Raw genomic sequence first — 12,528 nt, 5'->3', positions numbered from 1 at the left:
CTTATACTTATTTTATTTACTCAGAGTTATATACCGTATATACTTGAGTATAAGCCGAATTTTTCAGCCCACTTTTTGAGCTGAAAAATTCCACTTCGTCTTATACTCCAGTCAACAAAAAAACTTACCGAGGACTTGTGCGCGGCCGAGGCTTTGGTGCTTCCGGGATCGCGCGCACCTCTCCCAAGCCACCGCCATCCGGAGACCTGCCGAAGTTTGGGGAGGTTTGGGGAGGTGCGCGCGCACCTCCCCAAACCTCCCCAAACGTCGGCAGGTCTCCGTTCCTCCGCGCCTTGCCTGCCTGCTTCTTTCCGCAGCGGAAAGAAGCAGGCAGGCAGGGCGCGGAGGAACGGAGACCTGCCGACGTTTGGGGAGGTTTGGGCGCCTCCCCAAACCTCGGCAGGTCTCCGGTCCTCCGCGCAGACCTGCCGACGTTTGGGGAGGTTTGGGCGCCTCCCCAAACCTCCCCAAACCTCGGCAGGTCTCCGTTCCTCCTGCCGACCTTTGGGGAGGTTTGGGCGCCTCCCCAAACCTCCCCAAACCTCGGCAGGTCTCCGTTCCTCCTGCCGACCTTTGGGGAGGTTTGGGCGCCTCCCCAAACCTCCCCAAACCTCGGCAGGTCTCCGTTCCTCCTGCCGACCTTTGGGGAGGTTTGGGCGCCTCCCCAAACCTCGGCAGGTCTCCGTTCCTCCTGCCGACCTTTGGGGAGGTTTGGGCGCCTCCCCAAACCTCCCCAAACCTCGGCAGGTCTCCGTTCCTCCTGCCGACGTTTGGGGAGGTTTGGGCGCCTCCCCAAACCTCGGCAGGTCTCCGTTCCTCCGCGCAGACCTGCCGACGTTTGGGGAGGTTTGGGCGCCTCCCCAAATGTCCCCAAACCTCGGCAGGTCTCCATTCCTGTTTGGGGAGGTTTGGGCGCCTCCCCAAACCTCCCCAAACCTCGGCAGGTCTCCGTTCCTCCGCGCAGACCTGCCGACGTTTGGGGAGGTTTGGGCGCCTCCCCAAACCTCCCCAAACCTCGGCAGGTCTCCGTTCCTCCTGCCGACGTTTGGGGAGGTTTGGGCGCCTCCCCAAACCTCGGCAGGTCTCCGTTCCTCCGCGCAGACCTGCCGACGTTTGGGGAGGTTTGGGCGCCTCCCCAAACCTCCCCAAACCTCGGCAGGTCTCCATTCCTGTTTGGGGAGGTTTGGGCGCCTCCCCAAACCTCCCCAAACCTCGGCAGGTCTCCGTTCCTCCGCGCAGACCTGCCGACGTTTGGGGAGGTTTGGGCGCCTCCCCAAACCTCCCCAAACCTCGGCAGGTCTCCGTTCTTCCTGCCGACCTTTGGGGAGGTTTGGGCGCCTCCCCAAACCTCCCCAAACCTCGGCAGGTCTCCGTTCCTCCTGCCGACCTTTGGGGAGGTTTGGGCGCCTCCCCAAACCTCCCCAAACCTCGGCAGGTCTCCGTTCCTCCTGCCGACCTTTGGGGAGGTTTGGGCGCCTCCCCAAACCTCGGCAGGTCTCCGTTCCTCCTGCCGACCTTTGGGGAGGTTTGGGCGCCTCCCCAAACCTCCCCAAACCTCGGCAGGTCTCCGTTCCTCCTGCCGACGTTTGGGGAGGTTTGGGCGCCTCCCCAAACCTCGGCAGGTCTCCGTTCCTCCGCGCAGACCTGCCGACGTTTGGGGAGGTTTGGGCGCCTCCCCAAATGTCCCCAAACCTCGGCAGGTCTCCGTTCCTGTTTGGGGAGGTTTGGGCGCCTCCCCAAACCTCCCCAAACCTCGGCAGGTCTCCGTTCCTCCGCGCAGACCTGCCGACGTTTGGGGAGGTTTGGGCGCCTCCCCAAACCTCCCCAAACCTCGGCAGGTCTCCGTTCCTCCTGCCGACGTTTGGGGAGGTTTGGGCGCCTCCCCAAACCTCGGCAGGTCTCCGTTCCTCCGCGCAGACCTGCCGACGTTTGGGGAGGTTTGGGCGCCTCCCCAAACCTCCCCAAACCTCGGCAGGTCTCCGTTCTTCCTGCCGACCTTTGGGGAGGTTTGGGCGCCTCCCCAAACCTCGGCAGGTCTCCGTTCCTCCTGCCGACCTTTGGGGAGGTTTGGGCGCCTCCCCAAACCTCCCCAAACCTCGGCAGGTCTCTGTTCCTCCTGCCGACGTTTGGGGAGGTTTGGGCGCCTCCCCAAACCTCGGCAGGTCTCCGTTCCTCCGCGCAGACCTGCCGACGTTTGGGGAGGTTTGGGCGCCTCCCCAAACCTCCCCAAACCTCGGCAGGTCTCCGTTCCTGTTTGGGGAGGTTTGGGCGCCTCCCCAAACCTCCCCAAACCTCAGCAGGTCTCCGTTCCTCCGCGCAGACCTGCCGACGTTTGGGGAGGTTTGGGCGCCTCCCCAAACCTCCCCAAACCTCGGCAGGTCTCCGTTCCTGTTTGGGGAGGTTTGGGCGCCTCCCCAAACCTCCCCAAACCTCGGCAGGTCTCCGTTCCTCCGCGCAGACCTGCCGACGTTTGGGGAGGTTTGGGCGCCTCCCCAAACCTCCCCAAACCTCGGCAGGTCTCCGTTCCTGTTTGGGGAGGTTTGGGCACCTCCCCAAACCTCGGCAGGTCTCCGTTCCTCCGCGCAGACCTGCCGACGTTTGGGGAGGTTTGGGCGCCTCCCCAAACCTCCCCAAACCTCGGCAGGTCTCCGTTCCTGTTTGGGGAGGTTTGGGCGCCTCCCCAAACCTCCCCAAACCTCGGCAGGTCTCCGTTCCTGTTTGGGGAGGTTTGGGCGCCTCCCCAAACCTCCCCAAACCTCGGCAGGTCTCCGTTCCTCCGCGCAGACCTGCCGACGTTTGGGGAGGTTTGGGCGCCTCCCCAAACCTCCCCAAACCTCGGCAGGTCTCCGTTCCTGTTTGGGGAGGTTTGGGCACCTCCCCAAACCTCGGCAGGTCTCCGTTCCTCCGCGCAGACCTGCCGACGTTTGGGGAGGTTTGGGCGCCTCCCCAAACCTCCCCAAACCTCGGCAGGTCTCCGTTCCTGTTTGGGGAGGTTTGGGCGCCTCCCCAAACCTCCCCAAACCTCGGCAGGTCTCCGTTCCTCCGCGCAGACCTGCCGACGTTTCTCGGCAGGTCTCCGTTCTTCCTGCCGACCTTTGGGGAGGTTTGGGCGCCTCCCCAAACCTCCCCAAACCTCGGCAGGTCTCCGTTCCTCCTGCCGACCTTTGGGGAGGTTTGGGCGCCTCCCCAAACGTCGGCAGGTCTGCGCGGAGGAACGGAGACCTGCCGAGGTTTGGGGAGGTTTGGGGAGGCGCCCAAACCTCCCCAAACGTCGGCAGGTCTGTGCGGAGGAACGGAGACCTGCCGAGGTTTGGGGAGGTTTGGGGAGGCGCCCAAACCTCCCCAAACAGGAACGGAGACCTGCCGAGGTTTGGGGAGGTTTGGGGAGGCGCCCAAACCTCCCCAAACGTTGGCAGGTCTGCGCAGAGGAACGGAGACCTGCCGAGGTTTGGGGAGGTGCCCAAACCTCCCCAAACGTTGGCAGGTCTGCGCGGAGGAACGGAGACCTGCCGAGGTTTGGGGAGGTTTGGGGAGGCGCCCAAACCTCCCCAAAGGTCGGCAGGAGGAACGGAGACCTGCCGAGGTTTGGGGAGGTTTGGGGAGGCGCCCAAACCTCCCCAAAGGTCGGCAGGAGGAACGGAGACCTGCCGAGGTTTGGGGAGGCGCCCAAACCTCCCCAAAGGTCGGCAGGTCTGCGCGGAGGAACGGAGACCTGCAGAGGTTTGGGGAGGCGCCCAAACCTCCCCAAAGGTCGGCAGGAGGAACGGAGACCTGCCGAGGTTTGGGGAGGTTTGGGGAGGCGCCCAAACCTCCCCAAAGGTCGGCAGGAGGAACGGAGACCTGCCGAGGTTTGGGGAGGCGCCCAAACCTCCCCAAAGGTCGGCAGGAGGAACGGAGACCTGCCGAGGTTTGGGGAGGTTTGGGGAGGCGCCCAAACCTCCCCAAAGGTCGGCAGGAGGAACGGAGACCTGCCGAGGTTTGGGGAGGTTTGGGGAGGCGCCCAAACCTCCCCAAAGGTCGGCAGGAGGAACGGAGACCTGCCGAGGTTTGGGGAGGCGCCCAAACCTCCCCAAAGGTCGGCAGGTCTGCGCGGAGGAACGGAGACCTGCAGAGGTTTGGGGAGGCGCCCAAACCTCCCCAAAGGTCGGCAGGAGGAACGGAGACCTGCAGAGGTTTGGGGAGGTTTGGGGAGGCGCCCAAACCTCCCCAAAGGTCGGCAGGAGGAACGGAGACCTGCCGAGGTTTGGGGAGGCGCCCAAACCTCCCCAAAGGTCGGCAGGAGGAACGGAGACCTGCCGAGGTTTGGGGAGGTTTGGGGAGGCGCCCAAACCTCCCCAAAGGTCGGCAGGAGGAACGGAGACCTGCCGACGTTTGGGGAGGTTTGGGGAGGTGCGCGCGATCCTGGAAGCACCGAAGCCTCGGCCGCGCGCAAGTCCTCGGTAAGCTCCGGGCGGTCACTTGCTTCGCGTCTCCTGAGGGAAGGGGGGGCGACTGGAGCGGGCGTGTTTCCTCGCCTGCTGGGCGCCGCGATTTGCCCGGGGAACGCGCGGGCCCCGAATGGCAGCGTGGAGCGAGGAAGCGGACAGCCAGGGCTTCCCCGAGAGCCGCGGCCACACAGGGTATTCCTGTGTATTCAGGCTTGCAAAATGGCGGATCGAGCCTCTGCTGGTGGCAGAGGCTTGCAGAACGGCGGATCGGCTTATACTCGAGTCAATAACTTTTTCCAGTTTTGGGGGGTGAAATTGGGGGTCTCGGCTTATACTCGAGTCGGCCTATACTCAAGTATATACGGTATTCATCTGCTATCATCAGAAAATCATCCAAGTTTTATAGGATAAAAAAGGAAAAAAGAAATTCGCCTTTCCCCCTCCCCATTTTACTTAATGGTGATTTTGCTGGTTTGAATTGGGTAAACAATATCATGAAGTAAAATCATGATTTAGAGCTTTGATAGGAGCATCTTACAGTTGCTTGGTAACCGACAGAGACTGAGACTATGTTTTATTAAGCAAGCTAGGTACCTGAATCTGGATTAGATGCCAGGGCTTTTTATCTAGATGATGGCTGCAGTCTATCGCAGAGTTATTGTAAGTGGCTATTTCTACCTGCTTAAGCTTCCTAGCTAGATCTGGCTGATTTGGAAAGCAGGCTATTTTAGGGACCAGATATTTTTATTTCCTTAAAAAAAAACTACAACCAAAACAAATTATTTTCTAAAAATCGTTTTAGAATTGTCATTCTGTGGGTAGATTAGGAGTAATTATGTGGTGAATGGACATTTAAGAAACTATAATATTAAGTAGGTTTATTCTAGGATATTTTATTAAAAAAATACTACTAAGTTGGTTATGTAAAATAGACCAACACAATTCACTGGCTGCTTGATGCAATTCCATATCTTTTGCAAGAACAAGACAAAAAAAAGGTATAGTGTTTTTTTCCTGTTTTTATTTTCCCCTTCTTGCACTGCTCACTAATGCATTTTCTTTTTTCTTTTTAATAATTTTATTGAATAAGACAAATTCACATTGTAGAAAAGCTTAAAAGTATAATGCTATAAATACCGTAATATTCCTAAGAAAAATGATGTATGGGATTTATCTAACCCAAGCAACAGAACTTCTGTTGCTTCTCCTCCTTCTCCTCTCCATCCCTCTAGCATGCTTCTGATCTTCTCCAAAGGCCTTCCCAAAATTCTGGAGGAAATTTAGTGAGGTTTGGGTTAAGTTGAGGGGACAATGAAAGAATTTCTTTTGATGGTAGATTCTATACTGCCAGGAGAAAGCCATCATTGGCTATAAACCCATCGACTTTTTCAAACCCAGGTTTTAATCCTAATGTTTATAATCACCAAATATCTATGGCAGACATGTGGGGCCGGATCCGGCCCGCGAAGTGGTTTCATGTGGCCCGCGAAGCCATCCTGGAAACAGTGAGGGAATGGCCCCCACTGCCTTGGCCCTGGCCCAGAGACCCTCAGATCTGTCCCACTCCTGCCCAGGCCCCCATAGGCACCCTTGATGCGAATGATGTAGAGCTGGCCATGCCCACCCAGTAGGCCATAAGCAGTCTAGCCACGCCCACTCAGTAGACCACGCCCACCCTGGCCACACCCACCCAGCCCCCTGAGGGCAACCGCAATGCTGATGCGGCCCTCAATGAAATTGAGTTTGACATCCCTGATCTATGGTGATTCTCAGTCATCCAGATCATAGTTATCCCAAAGGTGCTTTTTCCACAAGGCAACTGAACGTCCTTGTTTTTTTCTTTGAAGACGTTTTGCTTCTCATCCAAGAAGCTTCTTCAGCTCTGACTGGATGGTGGGGAATGGAAAGATTTATACTCCTGCAGACAGATGTTCATTTGCATTCTTTTGGCAAGTTTCTGGAGCTGCCTGGAGCCTTATCTGTGTCTCTAGGGTCTCTAGGGTCTGAATAATGCAAATGGTTGTGGAGCCTTCTTGGAACTTCTGAAAGGACTGTGTTGTAGAGTGGAGATAGATGATGTCAGATCCTTTCCCCCCCCCCGCCCCATTGAGAGAGGGCTGCTCAATTTTGACATAGTCGGCCTCCTTGACCCCTCTTTCAAACCAGCAGTCCTCTCTGTCCAAAATGTGTCAAAACTGAAGAAGCTTCTTGGATGAGAAGCAAAAGGCCTACAAAGAAAGTCCAATTGCCTCTTGAAAAAAAGCACCTTTGGGATTTATAATTACCAATTTTCTGCCAGGATCTCCAACATTATATTTTTGAGCATCATATAGCTATGGAAACCTGCCTTTTCACCTTCCACATCTAAATTCTACAGTACTTTTCAGTGGTTTAAAGGCTTATTTTCCACATAAAATTAAAAAGGAGGCCAGCATGTTGTAAAGCAAAGGACCAACCTCCAATTACCTTTATTACCAAGAACTCCTTTGGATTCCACGTTGATTCTCATAGGTCCAGCTAGTCCTCATTTAACCACAATTGGTCATGTGACCACGACTTAAAGATTTTATGGCTGGCTCCTCTTATCAACTCTGCTTGTTGGAAGCCAGCAGTGAAGCTTGCAAATGATGATGCCATGACTAAGGAACGCTAGAGTGGTCGTAAGTGCAAGAACTGTTTGTTAAAGTTACTTTTCCGGCATCATCGTAACTTTGAACAGTCAGTAAACAGTGCAGTTGCTAAGTGAAGACTCCTGTATTTCTTAGAGAGAGAAAATGTCGAGTGATTGCTTTGTCTCCCCCACCAAAAAAAAAAAGAAAAGAAAAAGGCATTTTCTCTGAGTGCCCCACATGATTTCAAAATGTGAAATACAGGAAGTCCTCGACTTATGGCTACAACTGAGCCCAAAATTTCTACTGCTAAGTGAGACAGTTGTTAAGTGACTTTTGCCCCATTTTATGATCTTTCTGGCCACAGCTGTCGGTTGAATCACTGCAGTTGTTTAGTAGCATAGTTGTCGAGTTCCCCATTGACTTTGCTTGTCCGAAGGTCACAAAAGGTGATAGCTGACGGTTGCAGTGTCCCCTATTTATGCAACCATCATAAATATGGATCGTTTGTGTGGATCGTTTTCACACAATGTTTGTGTGAAAAATGGTCCTAAATCATTTCTTTCAGTGCTGCTGTAACTTCAAATGATGCTAAATGAAAGGTTGTAAGTCAAGGACCACCTGTAGGGCAAGAAGATTGGAGAGTCCTGGTCTTGAGAATCTCTGGCTTTCCAGATATCACTGTGTTACACTTCCTCAAATCCCTTAGGTTTAGCCATGCTGAGTAGCGCTCCTGAGAATTACACTTCAGCGACGTAAGGAAGCTGCAGCATTTTCATGCTTGTTGCATAAAATGAGGGTAAAGCATCAAATAAAAACAATGTGCTTTTAAAAAATTATTATTGTTGTAATTATTTGGAAAGAAAATAAGGAAGGGAGGGAGGGAAAGAGAAAGAAAGAAAGAAAGAAAGAAAGAAAGAAAGAAAGAAAGAAAGAAAGAAAGAAAGAAAGAAAGAAAGAAAGAAAGAAAGAAAGAAAGAGGAAGGAAAGAAAGAAAGAAAGAAAGAGGAAGGAAAGAAAGAAAGAGAAAGAAAGAAAGAAAGAAAGAAAGAAAGAAAGAAAGAAAGAAAGAAAGAAAAAGAATCTCACCAAACGTTCATCTTTTGTACAAAATAAAACTAGTTCTATGTATATACTCATATGTTTTAGAATTAAATCGTTCAATTTAAGTCATACAATGCCCAAATGTTTAGGTACCGTAGTTATCGTAGGAAGATTCCCTTTGGTAAAATGATTGTTTATAAAGGAGAAGTAGGTTTCTCTGATTGTTGTATAGCCAGATGAAGAATGGAAGCCCTTTCACTCTTTCATTGTCAATTGTTTTGCAATTATAAAAGAGAATATTCACTTTCATTGTCCTCTTGTTAATTTCCAAAGTGTTAGAATAAAATCCAGAAGATTATAAACTTGTATAAACAAGACTACAAAAACCCCCACTGTTTCTTCCAGAACAAACTGGATCCACGTGTCTATTGTGTGAAATGCTACCATACCTATAACATTATTTATTCCTAATTGTACTTGGTGACATTCATTTTTGTGGGCCAGGAAAGCTTAGTTTCGAAGGGACGCGTACAAACTTCAAAAATAAATAACTAGAAGCAATAGAATATCAGCCAAAGTTATGATTTTAGCCAGGATGATTTTTTTTTATGCAGGCATTTTTCAAAAGATATAGGTGGGAACAAAGCTTATTCAGACACATTCTCTTCCTCCCTCCTTTTTTTGATATGATGCTTATTTTTCATACCACAATTTATATTCTACACAGAGAAGGCTCCAAAATCAATTAATGTAATGGTGTTTGTTTGTTTGTTTGTTTTAAAAAAAATACATCCAATCAGAATCGTAAATCTCCAGTGAGATACTGTCCCTAAATCATTTTGGAAATATTTTATTTATTTATTTATTTATTTATTTATTTATTTATTTATTTATTTATTTATTTATTTATTTATTTATTTATTTATTTTGATTTATATACCGCCCTTTTCCCGAAGGACTCAGGGCAGTTTACAGGGCAAATTAAAAAAAAATACAATATACAGATTAAAATACAATTAAATTAATAGCCCCAACACTTTAAAATTGAATTTAAAACCTTAAAAACCCCTCAGTCCAGGCCAGCCAGCTCAAATAGCCAGGTTTTTAAATCCCGGCGAAACGAAAGAAGGTCGGGGGCGATCCGGACTTCCACCGGCAGCTGATTCCATAGGGCAGGTGCGCCCGCCGAGAACGGTTTCTTTGAAATTGGCTGGGGAACATGGTACCCGGTGCAGAATTCTAATTTGCAAATGGATAATATGGAACGTGTAACACATACATTAAATGCATGTTTCCTTTTGTTCCTCTTTTCTTTTTTTTAGGGTTGGCCGACGTCCAGTCCTGCTCTTCTCAGTGTTGTTCATTTTAATATTTGGACTGACAGTGGCCCTCTCAGTGAATGTGACCATGTTCAGCACACTCAGGTTCTTTGAAGGCTTCTGCCTGGCTGGAATAACCCTTTCCTTGTATGCATTGCGTGAGTATTGCCTTCAGAATACATCTTTGTAAACAAAAAATATGTTTATGTTATAAGCCTCATGCGTTTTCATATGATTATGCTAAGAAGATTGAGCACCAATTCTATATATATATATCTCATTACTCAATTTCTTCTTGTGTCAAATTACTGAAAAACTAGTCAAACTAGCCGGTGCAGCTATGGTGCAGAATAAGTGATGCGGAATGAAGGTAACCTAAGGAGGGGAGTAAATATTCTGTTGGGTCACATTTAATCTAGCCAACCAAGTATGGCAAGTTAGTATGCTCTGGGAAGTATACTGTATGGGCAGGCACGATTATATAGACCAGATATGTCAAACACAAGGCCCGGGGGCCGGATGCGGCCTGCGAAGTGGTTTCATGTGGCCCCCAAAGCCACCCTGGAAACAGTGAGGGAACAGCCCCCGCTGCCTTGGCCCTGGCCCAGAGACCATCCTTCTGCCAGAGACCCTCAGATCTGTCCCACTCCTGCCCAGGCCCCCATAGGCACCCTTGATGCGAACGATGTAGAGCTGGCCACGCCCACCCAGTAGGCCATACACACTCTAGCCACGCCCACCCAGTAGGCCACGCCCACCCTGGCCATACCCATCCAGCCCCCTGAGGGCAACCACAATGCTGATGTGGCCCTCAATGAAATTGAGTTTGACACCCCTGATATAGACTATACAAGATTGCCTCTTCCATCCCAGCCTTTAAAAATAATTATGCCTTGAAGCCAAATGCCTTTTTCATTGGCCACTGCATCAAAAACATTTTGATTGCAACTAGGCTCAAAGCCAACATTTCACACTAAAATTTCTCTTTCCCTTCCCAACCTACTCCCAAGTTGCTTTGGAAAACACTGCGCACCCAGATCTTTGAATCTGGGTAGACTAGATATCCTGATTTAGTACCCAAGGCAGCTTCCTTTGATTTTTTTTATGAACTGAACAAAATTCTCATAATATGTCTTGGGAACATAGAAGTGGGATGTAGGTCACAGGATACAATACCACATAAAAAGATACAGGCATGCCACTTAATGACGCAAAAGCTTGTTAAAGATTATCTCGAACAGTTAGAAGACCTTAGGGTTTGTGGTCCTTGTTTTGACACAGTGTTATTTCACCTAATCAGAAATAATTATTCTAGGAACAGAATATCTTTCTGCTAGCTAAACAACATTGTTGGAACCAAGCCCATTTCAATACAATATAGCTTTCTTTTGTTTAAAGATGCATACTCTGCTTTTCCACTCTAAAAGCCCTTGAGGGGACCTTCAAAAACAGTATTACATCATGTTCAAAGTGTTATACCCAATAGAGAAGTTTAATGAATTGTGCTTGCCAAGTTAAAAGAAAGTAGCAGGGGTGCCAGGGGGAAATGTTTAATCATTAAGAACCATGCAATTTACAGATACAGAATACTTTATGCAGTTGTATCATCTGCAGCATCCATCATTTAACTCCTCAAAAGTGGAGTGTTGTTACAATTTTAATATGTATACTTTGCCTAGCTAAGTTCCTCAATCAGTAGGAAAGGAAACTGAAATTTCATGGCCCAGTGGACTACAAATTGATTGACATCTGTGCTGTGTAATGTGCAGTCCTTTTGGTACATAGCATTCCTTTATAAAATGTGAGGATTTTTTTTAAAAAAAGTGATTTATGGTGTGAGTGGCAAGGAAAGAGAAGGAGAAGATGATCCCACAAGATGGATTGATTCAATTACAGTTATGATGAGTATACCATTGGAAGGCCTGAAAGATCTGGTTGAGAACCGTTTGTCCAAGAGAAAATATATCTGGGTGGTTATTAAAAATCAGTATTGACCCAATGGCACATAATCAGTGCAGTCAGGGCATGAGCTGGTTAAAAATTGCCTTTATGAATGTAATCCTCTATACCTTTTGTCGGGCCTCGGGAGCCCGACACTCGAGGGGGGGGCCCTCCACCCCCCCCGGCACCCCCTGCCTTCCAGCCGCCGAACTCACCCGGCTCCATGGCGGCCCGAAAAGCTCCGGGGGCCGCGCCGCCGCTTCAGCCGCCTCCAGACGCGCCGCGGCTGCCGTCCTCGCCCGGCGGCGCGTCTGCGCAAGGCTCCCCGGCTCGAAAGGCTCCGGGGGCCGCGCCGCCACTTCTGCTGTCTCCGGACGCGCCGCGGCTGGTGTCTTTGCCCGGCGGCGCGTCTACGCAGGGCTCCTCGGCTCGAAAAGCTCCGGGGGCCGCACCGCCGCTTCAGCCGCCTCCAGACACGCCGCGGCTGCCGTCCTCGCCCGGCGGCGCGTCTGCGCAAGGTTCCCCGGCCTACGGCGTGACCGGTAGAGGCCCGGATCAACGCAGCGTCTCAGCGGCTTGGGAGGCTTCGGGAGCTTCGGCCTCGCAGCGGAAAGCCTCGGAGACCCCGCCGCTGCGGCTGTCTCCTCCGGCCGACGCCATGCCTGTACAGGACTGTGTAATTCGGGAGCTGGCGAAGCCGTTAAGGGACGGGTCCCTCCCCGCCGCGGTGACCGGGTGGCTGGGGGCCTCGAGCGTGGACAACGACAGGGGGGTTCGGAGTTGGGCACGGCAGGGAGTGGGGGAGGGGGAGGAGCACGGTGGCGGCAAAGCACGGGAGGGGGCTTACCTGACTGGCCGTCGGGCGAAGGGCCTTGTAGGGGAGGGGTGGGGAAGTTATAGGGAGTGGGAGGGCGTGGGCGTGTTTGGGTGGAGTATGGGTGGGGTTTTCGGGTGTGTATATAGTAGCGTTGGCTGCAGGTAGCGGCCAACGCTGGCTTTGTTTCTTGTTGCGGCTGTTGCCCTGAAGAATAAAGTGTGCCTAGACCGCAGCGGAAGTCTCTCGTTCCTGTGTTCGGCACCCTGCCCTGCTTGCTGCAGGACGGGTTTTGACACCTTTGTTCAGAATCAGAAGTATTTTTCAAATCATTTCAACACAGTCTAATACAAACCAAATATTTCTTTCTGAGG

At 51.2% G+C, this 12,528-nt stretch overlaps 1 protein-coding gene across 2 annotated transcripts in view; it reads left to right on the top strand.

The window, feature by feature from the left end:
* Positions 1-12,528, top strand: part of SLC22A23 (solute carrier family 22 member 23) — a 109,731-nt gene that overhangs the window by 35,119 nt on the left and 62,084 nt on the right. For both annotated transcript variants that reach the window (XM_081324186.1, XM_081324185.1), the window contains exon 3: positions 9,403-9,557. In XM_081324186.1, coding sequence (XP_081180312.1) covers positions 9,403-9,557 — 155 coding nt within the window. The remainder of the gene's footprint in view (positions 1-9,402; positions 9,558-12,528) is intronic.

Source organism: Vipera berus (assembly GCF_964194415.1).
Source record: "Vipera berus genome assembly, chromosome: 3".
NCBI lineage: Eukaryota > Metazoa > Chordata > Lepidosauria > Squamata > Viperidae > Vipera > Vipera berus.
The sequence above is the reverse complement of the archived record's forward strand: the minus strand, read 5'-3'. Positions and strand labels throughout refer to the sequence as shown.